The sequence below is a fragment of the Colossoma macropomum genome, unplaced genomic scaffold (assembly GCF_904425465.1).
Source record: "Colossoma macropomum unplaced genomic scaffold, Colossoma_macropomum, whole genome shotgun sequence".
Taxonomy (NCBI): domain Eukaryota; kingdom Metazoa; phylum Chordata; class Actinopteri; order Characiformes; family Serrasalmidae; genus Colossoma; species Colossoma macropomum.
Window position 1 is genome coordinate 16,643,384 of NW_023494791.1, and position 22,065 is coordinate 16,665,448.

At 41.1% G+C, this 22,065-nt stretch overlaps 1 protein-coding gene across 2 annotated transcripts; it reads right to left on the bottom strand.

Moving 5' to 3' along the window:
- Positions 1 to 11,322: 11,322 nt before the first annotated feature.
- Positions 11,323 to 21,338, bottom strand: slc25a28 (solute carrier family 25 member 28). 2 transcript variants are annotated; one of them, XM_036574125.1, is made up of 4 exons: positions 20,844 to 21,338; positions 15,928 to 16,156; positions 13,802 to 13,858; positions 11,323 to 13,115 (listed from the first exon to the last, which is right to left on the bottom strand). In XM_036574125.1, exons 1-4 carry the CDS (start codon positions 21,180 to 21,182, stop codon positions 12,577 to 12,579), a joined length of 1,164 nt encoding a protein of 387 aa, XP_036430018.1. In that variant the 5' UTR covers positions 21,183 to 21,338; the 3' UTR covers positions 11,323 to 12,576. The 2 variants fall into 2 exon arrangements, with proteins under 2 accessions (XP_036430018.1, XP_036430019.1); XM_036574126.1 differs by lacking the exon at positions 20,844 to 21,338 and adding an exon at positions 17,655 to 17,927.
- Between the last annotated feature and the right edge of the window lie 727 nt (positions 21,339 to 22,065).

Genomic DNA, 22,065 nt, shown 5'->3' on the forward strand with positions numbered 1-22,065 from the left:
TTCAGGTGCTTGTTTAAAGATACGCCTACCACACGGACAAAGAAAGTGGAGATCCAGAGAAAACAGCCTGCTTTTTCTTTGCATACAGATTGCTTAAAATATTTTTTCACATTCAAGGCCAAATTTAGTGTAAACTTGTGTATCATCTAGAAGTTTGAGTTTCCTACTTGTAAATACGACTTCGTCAGATTTTTGAGTGCAATTTCTAAATGGGAAAATTGGTAGGCCTATGTCGCAGTTTCCGTCACCACTCGAATGTTGTTCGTTATGTGTTTGAGCAACACCAGATGAACTTTATTAACTGTTATCACTAATTTTAAATTAACTGATCAAGGTGCAGTGTGTAAGATGTTGTGCCATCTAGCGGTGAGGTTGCAGATTGCAGCTTCCTTTCCAAGCATGTAGCGGTATGACGGCTGTCAGGTGTGCATAAATGTAAAATTACAATCCTGGTAGCAATTAGAAATTTTTCAACATTGACATGGGGGAAAATATTACACGTGTTGGTATCTATGCCCATGGCCATGTTCTAGCTAAAGCTATAAAGCAACAAATTGCTTTGAGATATAGGCTGCACCAATGTTTATCCTTGTTTTCTGCCATCACCTGTCCCAATTTCATTCTGCTTCTTCATGTTTTTGCATCTTGCTTTTTTGTGCTAAATAGTTAGTATGATCCTGCATTTGTTCTTGAACTCCTCACAGCACAAAATAGTTAGTCAGTACCAGCAGCAACCACTGATTCTTCTTCTTTCTACATCTTCTAACTGGTGCTATAGCGCTGGTAGCTGCCACTTTAATGTAAAACGCGAAAGGCACTCTCTAGAGCCAGTGTTTGGTTTGTCTGTTATGGGCTACTGTAGAAACATGGCAGTGCAACATGACGGCCTCTGCTGGAAGAGGACCGCCCCCCTGTCTAGATATGAAGGGCTCATTCTAAGCTAATGAAAACACAGTGACTTGTAGTTACAGGTGATTATACACATGGTTTTGCATACTATATTCCAATTCTGCTAATAGAGCCCCCTAATCCTTTCACATTGCACCTTTAAGGATGATCATGTTTTTGTCCTAATAATCAGCATAATCTAATACATTTTTTTTTTAACAGTATTTGAGCAATATGAGTTACTTCATATGCAAGCAACCTAAACATCTCTGCAACAAATGAAAACAAATGAAAAAGTTTGAGAACAATTCAGCTGAAAGCAGCATGAGTGCAAAGACAGACTTGACAATAACAGACTGAGGGGCTAGTTGTCACATTTGCTAGGATGAACCAGGTGATGTTTGCAACCATAAAAATAAATGCGTCAAAATAAATGTGAAAAAGGCTGAATCAAACACTGGTAAACTCATTTTTGACTACATAATAGAACATCAAATAGCGTGAAAAAATTAGATTTGATTAACATGACATCTATAGCATGGTTTTTCATTAACATTAACTGTTTTAAATTACATAAGGGGGTGAAGCTATGGACTTCTTTCATTATTTATTTTAGGAGGCCTAGTTGTAACATAGCGTTACAATGAACCCCACTGTGTGAAAATTCACAGATTATGATATTATGGGAATATGAGATGATCAAACGCATGATCTACCTGAACCTTTTTAGCTATATTAAATATTCATATTATATTTTACCCTGTGTTAGTTTGTGCCCTGCTCTCCCCTACCGTTCATTTCTAGTTTTCATTTTCGCTGAACCAGTTGGAGCCCTGTGCATAACAAAGTTACCCTCAAAAATGTGGGTAAATTCTCCCCCTGGTGACTATGCACATTGCAGCTAAACAGAGCGTCACAAATGAAGCAAAATTGAATAGGTTGTCCCTGTCGATTGCACATTGCTGGGCATTATACTGTCTAAATGACTTTTGTGGTCACTAATGGATGCCATGTAAGATCCATAGGCAGATTTAACAGCATGTCCAGACTCACATTTGATATTAGAGTTCTGTAATGAATTGATGCCAGAGTTACCTATGTGTAATTTGAGCTCTATACACTATGAGTATTTCAGTAATACACAACTCCTGGATTTTTTGACCCCTCTCTAATTATTTTATACAATAAATTTGATAAATCAGTTACACAATGGACAGAGTAATTTTGTTTCATGGTAGAACTTTGTAAAAAGTGGAAAAGGGATCAAACCTCAATAAGTCAAGGTAGTACAGTCAGTAAGTCTATTAGAAAAACATGAGAAATGTTTAATGGGATAAGCTGAATCCCCACATTTCACTCCCACAACACTTTCCCTGCCCAGCCCCTCTTACAATGACTGAGAGAGTGTTAACTAAGTCAAGGGCAAAGTGTTCCATCATGTAGAGGTTGAGCCAAAAAAGCCAACCAGAGTGGAGAACAGCCAGTGACAGCCATGCAGACAGGGCTGTTTTTCCCAGGCAGACAACAGGGCAGGTGGGTTACACGCAGCTACTCCATCCACACACATTCCGCTCAGAGAGCGTGGGATCAGCGCAGTGAGAAAAAGCATTGGTTTCACCTTGAGGCTTTACATGCTCACTGCCTTCCTTCACTGCACAGTTAATCTAATATTAGCCAAAAGGCCTTCAGCCCTCGAGTGTTCTACAAATGGAGCTTGGTTATTTTCACTTCTGCCAGGGCACATCAGTCTGTCAGTTCTTTAATCGTGTTTGGACCTCGATGCTGCTGACCGATAAGGACTGCGATTCCATTTCATATTCAGTCCTTTATGAGTGAGTCAGTGTTGATTAAGGTGGTTTACCTACAACCTTACCCCTTATCCACTATCAACCCAGCATCCAAGATATGCTTGGTGTCTGAAACTTGCTTCTTTAGCTTTGCACTGGAGCAACCAGGCTAATGTAGCTAACAAGTAATAGAAGCTTACAACCACCAGGTTAGCACATGCACACTGCAGGCCTAAATAATCACAAACTTGCCTTAAACTGATCCAAGTTGGTAAATAATCTGAAATAGACTTGTGGTGGATGTGACATGTGGACATGTGGTTTCTGAATAGAGACAGATAGAGAGCACAGATACAGCAAATCATCTGAAAGACAGTACCTAGGGAAGAAGAAGATTAGAACAAGCAGCCACGTCCCCATAGCAGAGTATGTGGGTTATAAAGCAAGTCCACCATTTCTTTTAAAATTTAGTCATAATTCAATAGATGAGGTGTACACAAAGTCAAAACCACAGAATTGGCTTGATGTGAAATGGAGCATTGTTGAGAACCTTACCAATTCAGATGTCTTTACAGTGGTGGTGATAGGAACCAGACGTCACAATCACAATGCAAATGTTGCCATTTTATTTACTATCTAAATGACCAGTAAACATACATGTGTCTTTTCAGTTTTTACATATAAAGTTGATTATTGTACTTCTGAAAAACATGTTTTCTTTAGGGAATATTTTGCCTTACAACACTCTGCATGTACTTCTGCACCAAGAATGGATTAAAAAAGATCAGAAAATAATGTCTCAGGCATTAAGCAACACATTCATATTGTAATATGTAATAACTTCCTATGACATGGCTTTTAGAGGCATTAAATGCTTCAGAGGTCTGGTTCTGATTCACCACTACTGTGAACAATTCTGATTATAAGCTTCTCTAGAACGGAGCATTTCATATCAGCTCCCCTTTCAGTGTAGTGCTGTTGCTGGAGGCTGGAGTTTTCTTAAACATGAGCCTATGAGCACATCACAACACAGGGACAGACAATATGCCTGTGTGAGTGTGTAACTGTGTTTGTAGATGAATGGGTGGTTTCATTACTTTCTGGGGAGTTTTCAACTTGCTACTAAAAGTTTGGTCAGTGATGTGTGGATTTGCATTAGGGTTTAACATAATGCACTCTATAACCTAGATTAACCCACAATCTGTCCAAACACAGATAATTGTAGTGCATACAGAGAGTACTTTACAAGATATCTATAAAAGAGAGTGATGGGGAGGGTGCAACAAGGGCAGTTGGGTTTGCACTTGAAGCTAATTTCTCTTGTGCTGTATTCTCAGATGTCAGGACCTCTGCTGCAAATCCATTTTGTGATTATCACACTATTTAGCAAAGTGATGGCAGGCCTGAAGGGAGTCCTGGTGTTTCTACATGCTTTTGACGTTGGAAGTTAGGCGACGTTTTGGCCCCTGTTTTGTGTTGAGGTTGAGTCTGCAGTAGATAAGTGAGGCCGGGCGCCTAATGCAGTAGGGAGCCCACTCTGTCATTGCTTATTTAGACAAGACGGTCCTGGGAGCTCCTCTGCACTCAGTAGAAAACCAGACAATGGGATTCCTCAGGCCAGCAGCGCGGAGAACAGGGCATTCAGATCCGCCAAAAACGCCCCGGCCGGCACGGGCCTCCTCCTGGAGTGGAGCTACAGCGTCTGCTCTTAATGTACACACAGGGAGCAGGGCGCCATGCTGTCTCCCCTAAGCTGGCTCTCTGAGAGGGGCAGCAAGACGTGATCGAAAGCTTTGTCAAAGGGCAGACAGTTTTGCACCCATCAAATTCAGCAGAACCTTAGCATTCCTTACAGTTACTGTACAGCGCTGAAGTGGATGAGTTAAGAGGCTCATTGACAGTGATGTGTGGTGTTGAGTAGACATTTATAGAGACAGACCACTCCTTCACCTGCACACTGTAAACTCTGAGATATAGATTGTTATTAGTGAGTACTCTTGACAAATAGATTCACCTATAAATTAAATGGCGTATACAAACTTTACAAGCTCTAAGAGGGAGGATTCTCCATCTTGCCAGAAGTGGCCAAAATACATATACATACACACATGCATACACAAAAACAATACTCTAACTGAGTGCTGAAAATCCTCCTGCATGTCTCTCTATGGTTTTGGTCTGTTTCTGAATGACTATGTGAAGGAAACAGTACTGTATCTTCAAGGCCACTCAGACAGCTTTATTCGGAAAATAGGAACCAACAATGCATGCTCACCCGCACATGCATACACATTATACATGCACACAAATACACCACAAGTTACATTTCATTATTCATGTGAGAAAGACATTAAAGGGCCCATAACATGAAAAACTGAATTTTCCTCAATTTGCAAATTGCAAACCATAAAATGCAATTTTGGCTCATTTTTAAAGTCCCTCAGTTAAACTTTGCATTTTTTCCCTTCAGTAATGACGGTGGAATATTTTTGATAGAAATGTCTATGATTTACAAAACTGGAAGTGAAGTGGATTTTTGACTTTGTGGGTGAGGTCAACGTTTAATTGTGTTTTATTTTGCTTAATTTATAAATTTTTTATTGTAGCAGTTATATACAATTGTTTGATATGACGAAAGCTGCAGTTGGGCTGTTTGTTTGTTCTTGGCACAGCTGTCTTTGTCGAGAGGTGCCAACTAACGGCTCAACTGACAGCCAACTAGCAGCATACTATTGCCAACTCACTGCAAAAATGGTATCTTGATCTTAAATCTAGTCGATATATCATAATATTTTTCAATTTGAGTTGACTGTAAGCTTATTACTAATTGAAGCGGCAGAAGGAGCCTCCTATTAGCTCTGGCATAATAGGGAGGACGCTAGCTGGAAGCCTGGGAAAGAGGGGCAGTGACCTGGCCAACACTGCTGACCGGCCAAGTGGAGAGTTTTATGGTTAAGGTTGAAGGTCTCTGAGGAGGTTGTGCATCACCTGATGACCTCTCCTCCTGGTCAAGGCCACATCTATTAGAAATCGGTGCATAAAGGCATCTTTAATGTAAAGCCTGAATTACAAGACTATTTAGCCTATTTCTATACCTTTTTTTACTTGTAAGTGATTTTATTATGTCAAAGTATCTCACTATGGCAACTATTGGCAAACAATTTTGCTTGAAACAAGCCAAATTAGTAGCAATATATAAGTAGAAGACTGTTCTAGTTGATCTAATAACTGATTTATGGGGAAAGAATATTTTATTTGATTATATTCATCAAACATATCAAAGTCAAGAAAGAGGTAGTATGTAGTAGTATGTAAACACTGTTAATGTTGAAACATACCGTTCACTCCTTATACATTTCGTATAAACCATATATGGAAATGAAGCTACAAAAACAGCTCATTTTAAATTTGTTTTTGTGATTTCACAGAAAACAACATATTTACATTTATCCACAGACTACAGTAGTTTAACCCTGTTAAATTGAAGTTATAAGGAGTGTTTCAGCCAGACTGCTTATAGCAGCCCAATCTCTCACAACAGAGCTCATTTACACAAATCACTCTTAAAGGGACAGTAACAAAAGCAGCATGTTTATTAATAACAGAAGATAAATGCACACAATATTATAAGTTGGTCTCCAGGAAAAAATAAAGTGCAAGAAAAATGTAGGATATAAACCCTTTGATTTTGAACTATTTATTATATAAATAGGATAATACTAATTTAAAAAATTCTGCATTGTGGGGATAGATTACTTTAAGGCATCCATCTCAGAGAAAATGAAAGAAAAGAGTTTGTGAGAGGTGTTCTTCAGAACAGAGAGGTGTATTTAGGAGAAGAGATAAGCTAGGAGAGGTGTCAGCTGCTGGGAATGAAAACAAACGGAGGCGTGTGTGTCAAAGCAGATCCGCACTAGAGTCCTGGGTAAACACAAGGCCTTCCTTCCAGCCTGCAGGCCTGCCTGTCAAAAACAACGGCCAGCTCCTCTGATTATTCGACACTCTCACGAGACGCCGTTATTAAAAAAAATAATAATTATCATTTTTGCTACTAAATCAAACACAATTAAATATAAGAAATGCAAAACATAACAAATCCAAATCAGTAGTCTTTTTAATATCCAGCATTTCCCATAATTCTGCTAACCATGATACAGTTATCCTTTCTGCACAAGAAGCCTCCTGTAGAGTGCCTGCAATTTCTGATTGCACTGGTTCAGACTCATAATGCATTACGCTGCTTAGAAAGGCTCCAGTCCACCAAGCTCAGCCAGCTCTTTGCTACAGCAATGGGGCTGAGAGGATTCCCCAACTAGACTAAATAGTTTAGATTAGCAGAGGCTGTGTGCATTTACTAAGAGAGCGAGAGTGGCTCACCATAGCCCCCTACCTCAAAGTTCACAGTCAAGTGGTCTCCATGTCACAACTAGGGACATTAGGAGGTCAGAGATCAGCACAGGAACAAACACAAGCATTAGCAGCACAGAATCAGAGTGGAGAGCCCATCTCTAAAGACCTTCGGACCAGAAGAATGGAGCTAAGCTCTCGGCGAAAAAGTGAGCCGAAGACTTCCGTTCTAGAACTCACCAGAAATGTCAGTAGGGTATTGTGTTCACTACTAGAGTTGTAACAGTACATTGTGACACAATATACTGCAATGCAAAAATGTGGCAAGGTACATTGAGGAGATGGCCGATGTCTTCTATTAATTATGGCATCTAATGCAAGTGCATTGTTCAAACACCGAAAACCATTTGCCTCAAATTAGTATTTTGTTTAATGACATGGATACAGTCATCATTTTGTACCAATAGAATATCAAATCATGGACTGAATTTATACATAATATATATATATATATATATATATACATATATATATATATATATGACTGTTATAGCGAAAAGAGTGAATAAACAATTTCATACACTATGTTTATTTAGATTTGTTAATCACTCAAGAGCAGTCATACTGAGATGTATATGGAGTACTGTGCCTCTGCTGTGAGACATTTTTCAACACCCCGAAAGTTCAGCCTTTCTGCTTTTTTTCTGCTTCTCACAAAAAATCTCAAACACACTCAATGATGTTGAGGTCTGGACTCTGGGGTGGTCAGTTCATTGTTCTGAGAACACCAGCAGCTTCTTTGTTTGATTTGTTCCTTTTTCAGTAGGGGCATATTGACAGCTACACAGTCGTCTTCTCACAGTGGAAGGATGGACAGAAACACCTTGATTTTTTTTACATCTAGAAGAGTGAAGCTTGAGTGGAGATTTCATCTCTGAAAGATGAAGGCTTTAAGTACTGTTTATCTCTTGCTGACAGTTTTGGTGGTCTATTAGGTCTTTTTCTCTTTTAATGTTTTAATAATTTTTGAACTCCAGTTTTGGGAACTCCATTCTAATGCAAGTGGATTACCATATATCCAATCTCCTCAGGAGAATCTCCTGTAAAATATACTTAATGGCCATTTTGACTGGAAATTAAATAAATCAAGGGTGGTCTCTGACTTTTGCACAGTACTGTATAAAACAGGGCATTATGGGAATTTCATGTCTGTTATACCATGTCCTGTACGACCTGTTGTGGTGCACTGGAGGATTGTAAGAGTGCACTGGATATTCAGTGTGGTCTGTCCTAAAGTTCACACTTGCAGTTTTGTGTACTAGTGTGCATGTTCATGTGCTTTCTGCTAAGTGTCCAAGCATATTTCTCAAATATGCACACTAAAAGCATGATGTCAAAACATTATTGGAACAAATGTATATCTGACAGTCTAACTCGTTGATGACATTCTAGCATGCTGTTTCAAAAATATCAGGGAAGAACGTTAACATTGTGAGAATGTTGGCAGCTGCCTGTCCCTCAAAGATATCCGCACACTCACGGTCTTAAAGATTGCTTACCTTCTTTTATAAAATTGGTAAAATGTCACATCGGAGTGGGGAATTCCACCAATTTTTCAAACTTCCTGAGTAATTTAACCCTCGAGATTGAATGGAAAAAAGTTTGAGGTGCACTGTAGAAAACTATACCGACTCAGATATCGTTACAGTGGTGGTGATAGGAACCAGTGGTCACAATGTCTATCATGCAAATATAGCCATTTTATTTACCATCCAAAACAACCAGAGAACCTACACGTCCTTCAGGTTTAATATGTAATGTTGATAAAATATTGGTAAATCATAAAAAAAAAACAAAAAAAAAACACCTTCTTTGAGGACTATTTGCCATATAACACCCTGCCATTAATGCAGAAGATGTATTAGGCTAAGACCACCACTACCATAAAACAGTCTTAGACTTGTCAGATTTTGTCAGCTTTTAGAGTTCAGTCATCTGGTTCCTATCTCCACCACTGTGAACCATTCTAAATCAGAACAGCGCATTCCACATTAAATCACTCTGCATTACTTCATTTACATTTTAACAACTGAATTATGCATTCATTTTGAAAAATCAGTGGAACTCTCTTTTAAAGAAAACCAAAAACCACAATTGTGGAACTTGGGACTGTATGTTTTCACACACCACTAGAAAAAGGAAACACTAGTTCCCAAAACAGCACACTACAAAGTGAATAGGGCATAGTTTTGGACAGTTTGTGTTTTGGACTGTAGGCCAAAGCAAGCAGCTGTCAGTTCAGGTCGGTATGTCAGTTGTTATCTACAGTAGTAGATTTGGCGCTGGCGGGCACTATCTGGCAGATTCAGCCTAGATGACAATCCACTTTCAGCCTTCAAATCTTAAAATGTCAAATATTTGGATAAGTCAAATGTTCTCATAATCAAGAACAATCTATATCTATATTCACTGAGACAGTGATAGGGAACCAAACGAGCAGGCTCACTGAGAGACTCATCCTCTTAAACAATAAGGGCCCTTTCTTAAAGTGCGAAGAAAAAGCAAACAGTAGGCCGTCTGTCAGCAGCTCTGTGATTAAAGCAACACGCACATACAAACACACACTTACACTTTCCATCCCTCTTACGGAACTTCACCAAATCTCTACGTGACTCAGTTGATCAAACATCAACCCAGACACAACTTCTGGAGAAAAAACAACATCGCCTAATTCTCCACTAATATCTTACTTTCCCCTCACTGGCTCCTCGTAAAGCCCTGCGAGAGGCCAGACACTCTAGCTCAGGAACTATAAACACCTCTACATAATCCTCTGCAGCCTCTTGTAAGGAAGCTCATCAGCGTGCATTGTGGGCAAGCTCGTGCTGGCCACCCGTGCCACGGATGGGAGGTCGGAGATAAACGAACAGCGGGGCGGGGCGAAACACACCGTCACACACTCAGACACACAAAGACTGCTCATTAACACTCCCTGTTTGAACAGGTGTCTGGCTGACATGCATATGTGTGTGTGTGTGTGTGTGTGTGTGAATGTTGGATGGGTGGCAAAATATCATCTTGTGCCTAAAGGAGAGTTTGAAAAGACACTAGCTGCAAAGCCTGCTAGACATTTAGTCCTGGATGACCACACTGTCTGCTCTATGTTTACATTGTTCATGGGAAAAAAAGTGGCTACTATATTCAAACAATATTATACAGATGTGATTTACAGTTAAAAAGCAAGTGTTAAGCAGTGCTCGTTCACAACAGAAAACAAGAGTGAAAAGAAAGGAAGAACAAACATAACACTTTCTGGGTGAGCAGTCCTAGGGCCCCTGAGCTGATCTTATTTGTTTAGAGGAACCTCAGGTGACAGACAAAAAACACACTGCAGAGCTTGTGCTGGACTTGTGTGTCTAATGTAGCATTAAAGGATCTGAAGGGTAAAGCCCTGTCCTGATTTCCATGTTAAAATAGTATTCAAATCATCTAAGTGTTTGGAAATGAGCGTCTGATAACCAACACCTTGTCATTCAGTCTACTCAGGTTATGGCTTGTTTCTCAGACCTAAGAAAATCACACGACTGAATGAAAAGGTGAAGCAAAATCTCCAGATAAATGGTCTGTGGACCAAAACTACTCAAGGTTGATGTTTGATATGCAGATGCACTCTATTATTACTTAAGTTTCTTCATCACTGACGAGGACAACCACCTTGTAGAATATTGCTTCAGTGTAAGAAAAGTCCTTAATCTCCTCTGTCAGCATGTTTCTTCTCCCACCTGGGCAGATCAGCAGGCCCCCCAGACGTGGCAGTCAAGTTCACGTTCGGCTGGGCTGAGCCTCGGGCTCAAGGGAGCAACCATTCCTCATCTGTCGTCTCCTTTCTCTCCTAGCTTTAACCTTCACCTTCCGTGGGCGACTCTCCAACAAGATTGAGGAAGCAGGTAAAGCGAAAGCGCCGATCTGCACACACCCTTGCCTCCAGTTAGGACACATACGGTCAAAGGCCATGCGTGCACCTGTGATTTAGACCAAACATTGGACATACCACCAACAGAGCTCCCTTTCAACTCTAACAACTCAGAGCTGTCGCTGCCACAGCTGAGCTACACATACCGGGAACATGAGAGGAGCAGCAGCAAGCACTGCAGAGGAAATGAAACCATTAAGCACTCCAATCTGAAATGGACAGTAATTACATATTTGTTTTTTAGATAGTTAGAAACTACTGAAAAGTGTTGGGGTTATATATAAAATCAATAATAGGTTTTTAGGACAAAAAAAAAGCCAGAACAACTCCAGCTGATGCAGGCAGTGGTCACTGCACTGCTATTTTATTTAAAGCTGAGAAATATGGGTACAAGGTAGATAGATGCCAGTAGGACTGATTCCATAAATTACCAAAATTCAGGTGTAGTCAAGCCAAGCAACAGGGGGGCCATTTTGACATATTTGAGCCAAGAACCAACTCTGATATTTGAGAGACTATTAAATATTTCTTCCCATTACCATCCTGACTCCAGTAACGGTACGTCAGCTGCACTTACATCTCTTGAATGGCCACCAGTGTGAACAGTGCAAAGAGGAAAAGTTTGAGAAATAATATTTAGAACAGTAATCTGATTGCTAAAACATTGTAATTGGTTTGAACCTGGCTTACTCGCAGATGTTGTAGTAATGAAGATCAGAAAGGAAAGGGGTTTCTTTTAGCTGCTTTTGTCCTCATCTTTGAACTCTACAGTGCCTAGGGGATTTCAGTACTGATGACAGCTATTAGTAGATCCTGAAACTCTGACAGAGCAGCCTTTGGATCAAAAACAGTGACTTAACTCATCTGAAGTAAAGAAAACATCTCCAACAAATTCTACAAAAATATATCTAACATATATCCTTTCTATCTTTGATCGTTCATTCAAAGCTTACTTTCAAAAATGCTTTAATTTTGGTTAAAACCTCAGCTTCAGTTATTCTGAATTCTCAAAAATATATATGGCAATAGAAGAAAACATCTTTTCTGTGTGGTTTAGTGTAGCTTTTGAAATGCCAGGCTGTGAAGGCTAAATTCCCCAGCTTAGGAGTTCTATACTACAGCCAGAATTAAAAAGACCTCCCTCTCATTAGCATCTTTCTACTTAAAGAAGAGGCTTCTGATGCCCTCTGGTGGCACCAGAAGTAATCACATTTGGGTTGCTTGATGAGTAAGTACACCTTCCAGACTACACTGCTCTTGACCAGACTGCAGCATAGTGTATCACTTGTGTCTTCTTTCTGAATCAGACATGGAGCCCTAAGTTGTATTAAATTGCTCTTATAGGAGGTAAACACAAACGAGTGAGAGGATTCTCTATGTGCGTATCATTATTTCATCTTTTGTCCAGCCGGTCAGTCCCTCTGCAGCGTGAATCTGGTTGGTGGTGCAGTGAGCTGGAGAATGTAGGAGAGAGAGAGCGCAAGAGAGAGAGAGAGAGACAGACAGACAGAGTGAGTGAGTGAGGCAAGGCCAGGGCAGCTGCTGAGAGAGAGAAGGCTGAGTGGACTGGCGTGCAAGCGGCTACTTCTCTCCATCCTTCTGGCTCCTCCGCCGCTCATGCTGGTGCTTGGTGATGACATACTTGAAGAACTCGTAGACGGACCAGCTGATGGCGGTGGAGGGCATCTGGTAGATGACCCGCGCTTGCACGCCTTTGAAATAAGCTGGCAGGCCGCCCAGCCTGTACACTGTCCTGAAGGCATGGGCCAAGCCTGAGATGTGTCCTCCGCTCTGGCTGACTGAGTGTAGGGCCAGAGACTCCTGGGTGTTCAGCAGTGTCTTGCAAACGTCCAGTGGGGTGGTGGCAGCAGCAGCGATGGCGCCGGCCAGGGCTCCGGACACCATGTGCGAGGAGGGGTTGTAGTGTCTGTGGGGGTTGAGCAGCTCTTGCAGGTATTCGTAGGTGATGAAATGCAGTGCTTGAAACGGCACATTCATGGTGAGCTGCGTGGTGTAGCTGCGATAGAATGCCCCTGCACCCTCCCGCTGCCAAACACAGCGCACACAGTCCAACACGCCGCGGTAGGGCGAGTTATACATCTGCATCCTCTGCTTCACCACTGGAGGGGGCCAGACACACAAGCATGCCAAGGGTCAGCCACAGCCAGCACAACGGAAATATGGAGAGAGAGAGAGAGAGAGAGAAAGAGGGGAGGGTCATTAAGCAAGTGATAGAAACATCCAGTCAAAACAGAGGTCACAGCTGAAATACAGTAAGGCCATCAAAGGAGAAATGTTTGGACTCATTAGGGACAGTGTAGCATGTTCCATCCGGACATGACCGGATAAACTAAAACGCCTTTTCAGCACAAAAGTCCAGGCAGTCTACGGGGAACTGAAGAGCCAAAGCTGCACACATGATTCAAGGCAGCCAAGCAGGTGTCTACAGTGGCCCTCAGACTGCCACCTGCACATGTAAGCCTGGACTGGAGCAATGCCAAAACACTATCTTAACAACAAACGATTGAGGCTGTTGCCAGCCTCAGGTCACTTCCAGGCTTTTTAAAGGGGAGCAGTATCTGAGCGCAGCGCAGCTGTTAGTTACAGCAAGGTTAATCTTCTCCCACAGGACTGTCTTTTATGAGTCTATACTTTAGACAGCTCTTTGTTGCCACCTATTGGTGTGGAGTGCAGACTAATCTCACCTTGAAATTAGACAAATGTTCTACAGACCAATTGTACTGCAAATGTCGATCATATGGTTAATCTGAGTGTTTGAGAATTTAGAGCAGTGAGTTATGTGTACCTTCAGCCGGGTTCATTACAGCGTCGTGAAGCAGAGTGGCCACACATCCTGCAGCTCCTGCAAAAATAAATCCTCAACAGTGAGTACCAAGAAATAGCTGGCAAACAGCGCAAAGACACAACACACAACCACATTAAGACTCGCTCAGATGGACGTGGACCAAGGCCCTTACAGTAATACACTCCGTGGTGACCACTGACAAAGCCAGCCACCAACAGCTTCAGCTGATCATGAGAGAGATTAAGGATTTGCTGAGTGTGTTGTATGGAATGTGAATGGAGCATTGGACAGAAAGAATCTTTTGTTTTCGTTCATTCTCATTTAGTCACCGGGTGACCACAACAGAGACTTCCCAGCAAGTTGCTTCATTTTCTCTATCAAATGACGCAAGCGACACCGCTTTATTCTAAATCACATGAAGAGTAAACTTTGAGTAACATTCTCCAAGTCAAAATACACTCAGAACCTACAAATCTAGAAGAGGTTTTACCAAAGAAATAGGGCAATAAGGGGGGAATAAAGGAAGGGGGAAGAAGCACTAAATAATGCTCTCTTTGAAATGATCAATGACGTCCCCTACAACGCTGCAAGAAAACTAGCTGAAGAGCATTCCAGAGGGTACTTACCCGCTCTCCGCCTTACCTAGGTAGAAAGAGAGAGAAGAGAGAATAGGCAAAGCAACACCAACCATCAGTTCCACTGTGTTAACCACATTATGCAGCTCCCAGAGTTTAATGTGCCACTTGTTGTTTTCAATAGGAATAAGCAGAGGCACTTAAGGGTGAGCACATATGTATGTTTGTATGTATATATATCTATATATCTATATATATCTATATATATATCTATATATATATATATATATCTATATATATATATATATATATATATATATATATATATATATATATATATATATATATATATATAATGAGCTTAATGCGATGTTAGTTTTTAACAGAAGCCAATTATATAATGCTATTATACACTACCATATGCATACACACACACACACACACACACACACAATTTAGACATACAGCCCAACTCCACTAGGCCCATATTCTAAATCATTATGGTTAAGACATAAAGAGCACAATTTAGAAAACTAAACTGGTGTAAGTTTCCCCAAAAGCACTATAGTCCAAAAACTGTGAGCAGACAGCAGACAGAGTACTCCTTTAAATATGTTCAAGTTTAAAACAATCAAACACTGATGCAGCCTTGATCCTCTTCAAAGTCAGTGAAACTGTTCAAATGCAGCAATTTAAACAGGACTGTTTGCCACAGGTCTGACACAAACAAACCTGGAGCATCGTGTGTGGTGGGGAAGGTTACTTGAATTTATGTATTCATGAAATTAGCCTTATCATAATGATGAAATTGGATAAACAGTGGCTTCTCTCAAAGTGAATGCTTTAGATCGTGGAAACGACCACAAGGAAAAGAGTGACGCTTTGCAGTAATGACACTAATGGTATGTGTATTTTTAACAAAATCAAAAGATTTTCTCTTTGGAATTTGTTGAAATGGGATGGAATTGAAAATTGGGATTTACCCTAGTGTGAGAAAACACTGTGAAGAAATGTAATTACAACATCCCCAAAAAAAGAGAAAGAATCAATAGTTTGTGTTGCATTTGATGGTAAATATGGATAACAGGTCTTCATTTTTGTGAACAAAGACAGCCTAAACCTTTTAAATAAAAGGAACCATGGTGGATTTTTTCTCAGCTTTACAGACAGTGTCACGATTTAGGAGAGCGGCACTCTGGGTTATTCTAGGCTTTGGCCCCATCAGCAGAATTCTATTTCTATTGAATCACACTAAAGAGGTCAGCTGAGCCGCTAGCCGTGCTGCTGCTCACAGAGCTGGCATTCAGCCTGGCCAACAATCCACACTCAAATCCACACTCAAATCAGCCTCTAGCTATTAACTACTCAGGAATCCAGAGCAGTCACAAGCCTGCTGCTGCTCCATTTTGCTGCCATTGGCATGGAGATTTCCTGAAATACATATTTGTGCATGGTTATGTCAAACTATGCTGTTTATGCTGGTCATGTCAAACCACCAAGCTAGGGCTCTATGCCTTTTGGTCCAAGGTGGGTGAGGGGAGAGAGGTGTACCATTCGCCAAATGACTGTTGGCTCCTGGGTGTATGACATCGCTGAGGGTCTTTTTTAGCTTCTCATAGCAGGCGAAGTAGAGTGCGTGAGCTGGCCCTGCCCCGAGAGCCGTAGCATTCAGGCCTCTGATTGGCCTCCAGATACCCTCGGTTCTCACGATGCGCCACAGAGCGTCCATCACATTGCGGTAGCGAGCAGCTGGCTCAGGCTGCAAGCTCTGCATGCGGGTCTGCAAGACAACAACAGATATAAAGATCAAAATAAGATGTGAAAAGAACAAAGAAAATAAGTAGCAATATTGGTAATCTAGAGTTGGCCTGCATTTATAGTGAAGAAACATAGAGGTGCCGCAATCTTGATTACTTGCGAAGACAGAGAACATCTGCATCTAAGCTTTAAAACGTATCAATGAAAGAATTTTTTCATCATTGAAATTAACAAAACATCATAATACAGCCCATATTTTTAAATGGGACCACAGGCTTCAGACAAATCATGCATGAACCTTAAACCTTTATAGACATGAACTCATAAGCTACTACACACAGGATGTGGCGGGCAGATAACACACATCATCCAAAAATTTTAAATCATTGTTTTTAATGAAGGTGCGCACATCAAAACCTCCACCACCAACATTCAGCAACTTCCAGCCCTGTTCAGTGTCTCTGCACCACTCAGCATTTTGCTGTTACTGCAGAAACTAAACACAACTATGCATCATCCTAAATGATATGCAATGTTGTGCGGTGCTGCTCGTCCACAGTGTGGTAGTGTTGAGATACATTGCAGTTGCTTCCTAAATGTTTACTAGTCATTGAAGAGTCTTCTACAACCAAACCGCATCACTCGGTGAAATTACACTAGATACACATATCTATAGGGACATTTTAAATACTGACAACTTTTAGTTTAAACTAATATTTTAAAAGATTGGATTTAAGCTTTTTGCCTAACAAAGTGTTTATCTGTAATGCTTACAGAGCAGACAAGTTTGCATAGCTGCCACTTTTCTTATCCCTTTGGATTTACAGGGACATCCAACATTTGTAAACAAAACAAGCTAATAAATCATGACAAACCAGACGAAAGCTTTACTCAGAGATGAGACAATGTCCCACCGAAGCACAGACAAAAACTCTGGATGTCCATAATTGCCACACCCTCAGGATGTGACTACAGAAGCTGAGGTCATACAAATCGCCACAAAAACTGAAATTGGTCTTGCATTATGCAGCCTAGACCCAGTAGAGGAAGTTCGCAGGAGTGCACTCAGGGGAATTACCTAAACTCTTCCTAAGCTTCTTTTCCCATGAGCATTACACACACCATCAACACACACCCACACAGAGCAAGCTGTACGCAACTACAACACATATAGTGCTATAAATAAAACTATAACTATGAATACTAAAAATCATTAAAATAATACTAAAACAGGGATAAAATCTGACACAATATGAGCTCAACTAATTACTAGGTGGTGCTAAGGGGGGGTTGATTATTGTGCATGTTAGAACAAGTTAGGGTTTTTGCATGGTACATAATATGGCTGAGACCGTGTTTCACATAAATAATACTAAAACTACAATATTCACAAAGTGTTTTTATTGGGAATAGTAGAGGCAAAATATTTAACTTGGCTAACAAGTAAATAGTAGCATAAAACAAAGCGTCTTACTGGCAATATAGCTTTATGTTACATCATGACTCTGGTCAAGGCATACCTTTCAGGCCCTAGGTTACTGTGGAGAGACATCTATCCTGAACAATCACTGCAGAGATCAGGTCGGCCCTGCAGAGAGCACTTGTGTTGTCAGCCAGGGTATCCATACAACGCAGTTTAGCTGTGGAATGCACTGCCTGTAAGGACACAACCTCACTCTTTATGGCCTAAAGCCCAGGCATGATGCAACAGAATGCACTGTAATGACTAAGTTTCTGAGGGAAGTTCCACAAGACAGAAAAACGAGGAAATCAAAGCTAAAACAGGAAGAGACTTTTACCAGATTTTACCAGAATCTTTATAAAACAAAGAAATCTGCTAAGTGTATCTGCAAATATACCACTTTCATACTGAGATCTCAGTTTTTCTTCTAACCAATATTCCTCAACTCAGGACCACATTTTCATGCTCTCCCAGTTCAAACACCCCTGATCTTGCCAATGAAGAGCTTTTTTTAGCTAATGATATGAGTCAAGTCTTGTAAGAGATGGGAAATTACAAAACTGTGCAAAAAAGTCAGACTTCCAGGACTGCAGATGCGAAACATTATCTCAAACCAAAGAACCCAACAGATTAATGAAGGTAAGGAGTTTTAATACCATAAAGATCTTCAGAAAAGTTGAAACACACAACGTGCCTTCTGAAATAAGTGAGAGATACTCTGAATCCACTTAACAGTTCTTTCTACTTGTTCAGTATGAATACGTGCATTCCTACAGTTCCCAGTAGGACAACATGCAAAACTAACAAGGAAATGAGTGCTACAGTGCCTGCCTGGAGAACGCAGAGCACAGAATGATAACCTCTGATTGGACTGCAAACAAAACCGCCTTCCACATATGTTTGTCTTGTCCTCTCTCTGTAACTGTGGTGTCCCAACCACTGCTGATTATTCAAGATTTGCTGAGCACAGAGATCAAGTCTTCCAAAAATGGACATACCAGGCAGTGTCGCTCACCATAACTTCAGGGCTGATAAAGAGTGAATCTCCACTTGCCGGAATTAATCAGCCCAGTTTCAATGTATGATGCACACAGAGAACAGAGAACAGTACTTCTTTATATGCAGTTTCAAAGAGGTACATAATTGTAGCAGAGATTATAAAGCTATAAGCACTTATAACTTGTATATGGAGAGGGAAAAACACCACCATACTGATCAAGACTTAATTTGACATGGTTAGTGCTTGTGCAACTGATGTATGCACATTTATTATTAGACCAAGGAATGCCTTACTAAAAAGAGCACGATTTGCATTTTAATATTTGCATTTATATCTACATATTTGATAGAATTAGTGGGATCAGAGCTTTTATTGCCCATTTCAGTTACATTCAGGGTTGGTTGTGCCACCTGACTGTTCAGACTAATTTCAAATTAAACAGGCATCTACACAGACGTACAAACCTTTGTCCTTAAACCTGAGTTTATACTTACATTTCCTTCAAAAAAAAAAACAAACAAACAAAAAAACAAACATTATTATAATAATTACACATTTTCATGATTTTCATATTACCTGCCATGGTAAACTGAACCATTCTAACCATGACTCAATAATGATATTTTTTCCTAATTTTGGCATTGCACCCTGACATCTTTATAATATGATACCCTGGCCCCTTTTTTGTAAAAACATGTCAAATAAAGTCATTTGTTTTTGTTTGTGCCGCCTGACATTTGAGCATATATATATATATATATATATATATATATTTTCCCCTTTCCACATTTACCCAGTCTTTAGATGTTGAGAGAGAAACAAATTTAATTCTATTTAAATAAGTAACCAGTACTGGCTCACAAATCTACATTAAAAAAGTCTAATGAGGACTCCTCTCAAAGCTACACCTTGTCAAAGATGTGAGATCCACAGCTGGGAATGACATTAAATAAAAAGTGCTTTGTCCTGAAGGAACTCTTTAAGTCATTCTGACAAGACCAGCTGAACTGCTCCTCTCAGTTGGCCTCTTCTGCCCCTTCAGGAATAAGTTCAGTCCTCCACTGCTTATAGAAAGGTAGTAACAGATCTCAACAGGAATAGAACAATACGTCTTTCTGCGCATGTAGAAGACTTTGCGAAATTTGAGTGTTCAGTAACACCATTTCACAAACAGACTAATTATAATACTGGAAAGCACAACTAAACTTATTGACGACACTGCCATGAGTTTTGCATTGCATCAGTGTGTGATTTCCGCAGCGTCTGTGATGTAGGCCTACATGTGAGTTAAGCACAGTCTCTCTCTCAACCACTGATTCTTTGGCTATCTAGAACAAAAAGAATGAATACTCAGCGTTGTGATCATCAGCACACTTGAAGATCCCGCCTGCAGAACAGGCTCATGTGATTAGCTACAGCAAAGCCTGGTGGGTTGGGAAAAGTCTCTCACGTGTGACCTTGCGTGTTAGCTCGTATGGCGCGTAGCGGGTTGCTAACACGACCATCAAACTAGCACATGCAATTATGGTAACAATAATAATAATAATAATAATAATAATAATACTTTCAAGAGGCCATAGTAACGCTGTATAACTACCTACACGAGAGCAGATGAAGCTCTCTGTAAAGTTGTTAACTAGCTAACAGCGGGAAGGCTAGCACCACAGAGGGACGGCGGGGGGAGGCGTAGTTAATTCGTCTCTCCAAATTTAATGTCCAATGTTAATTAGATCAGCGACAGTGAGCAAATCTGATCACCAGAGACAACAAATAAAGTTAACCCAAAAAGAGGTGACGAATAAGTCAGTCAGAAGCACAGCACTGGGTGCGCGTCCATCAGATGCAACTTTGCAACTTTAACTTAGCTGTAGTTTAGGTTAATTGAACCGAACTTGGTTTGGGTGTTGTGGTGATTACCAGGTCAAACTAAACTTTATTTTCAAGTAAAAAGCAAGAATATCTGGTAATAAGAGAAAAATATTAAACACAGTACCAACTCGAGAACAGTTTTGATTAGCAAAGCTAGCTTGCTAGCCAGCTAGCTCACAGAGCAGATTCGACCTTGTCAGCTTGTCAACTCATAACTTGCTAAACCAGAGTGAAGAACTTACAGTCTGCAGTTTGAGCCTGCTGGCCTACCTGTTGGAGACAGCTTGCTAGCTAAGCTAAGACATGGCCTGTCTGCTGAACCTGGCCGTGAGAAACGGCGAAATGGTTTGAATGATCAGTGCTAACTTGTTAGCTTACCTTGACGCAGTCGATGGGGTACATGAGGCAGTGCTCCATGATGCCAGCCACGGCCCCGGCTAACATGTACGTACTGGTTGAAGCGCCCTGTGGCAGTCCTTCATAGTCCGGCTCGGCTATCTCTGACACTTCTAGGGGACCGTAGAGCTGCGCTGTGGTGACCTCAGCCTCTCCTCCAATCCGCGGTGACAGAGTACCAACGATACCCTCCGAAACACCCCAGAACCTGCTGCCGAGCCACCGGATCTCTGCTCCCGCGGAAGCGCCGGCCACAGCGGCCTCTCCACCCGGCGTCTCCGCGCTCATCCGCCGCCTCCGTACAAAACCGTCCGCTTCCATTAGCAACCAGACACACAGTCCTCTGGTCAGCGGAGCGTTTACTGGGGTATTTCTAACAGCATCCGAGGCCTTTCATTAGCTACCGCCCAGATGTTTACACCACACACACGTTCAGCCCGTCCCGGATGGCGTGGAGAAGCGCGCAGGGAGGGATGACAGGACATCCAGGCCGCGGGAGGAAGAGAACACGCCCACCAGCGCTCCGGCTCTCCGATTCGACAAGCGAGCTGTCAATCAAAACGTCAAGGACTGTTTTATAACGCCAGACAAGAGACCCTCCTGCGCCACACACGGGCAAAGCAAATGTGCAGACTGGGACACTCCGGAAATGAAAACTAAAGGAAAAGAGGAATTAGTTTAATTGAGTTTTATTGCAAGTAGTGTACATGAAAGATCAATAGCAATAGTGAAGGAAGCCTGTCAAAGAAGCACACGGGCAAGTTATAGTGCAACAGGCCTAGGCCCATAAAACAGCTTTTGTGCTGTTTAAAATAAGAGAAGACTTTGTAATATCAGCAATTATGTAATGAAATGAAATACTGCCCAGGGTATTGTTCAGGCCTGTGAGTATTAGCCAGGGCTGTTTGTGACAATTTGGGAGCCCTGAGCAACATCCTACTCAGGAAGCCCCACACCCACCCCAGTCATGTTATTGTGTTAGAAAACCTTGTTTTGTTGTTGTTGTTTTATTGTTTTCAAAGAGAGAAAGAGAGATACTCATTTAGCTCTGTGGTGGCTCTGGTGCCCTTCTTATACTGCTTTTGGCAATAAATGGCCTGCTGCCTACAAAACATTAGAGTCAAAGTTTATTTATACAGCACTTTTTACACCAGGCATTGTCACAAAGCAGTTTTACAGAAAAATCTGGGTCTGAGCCTCCATG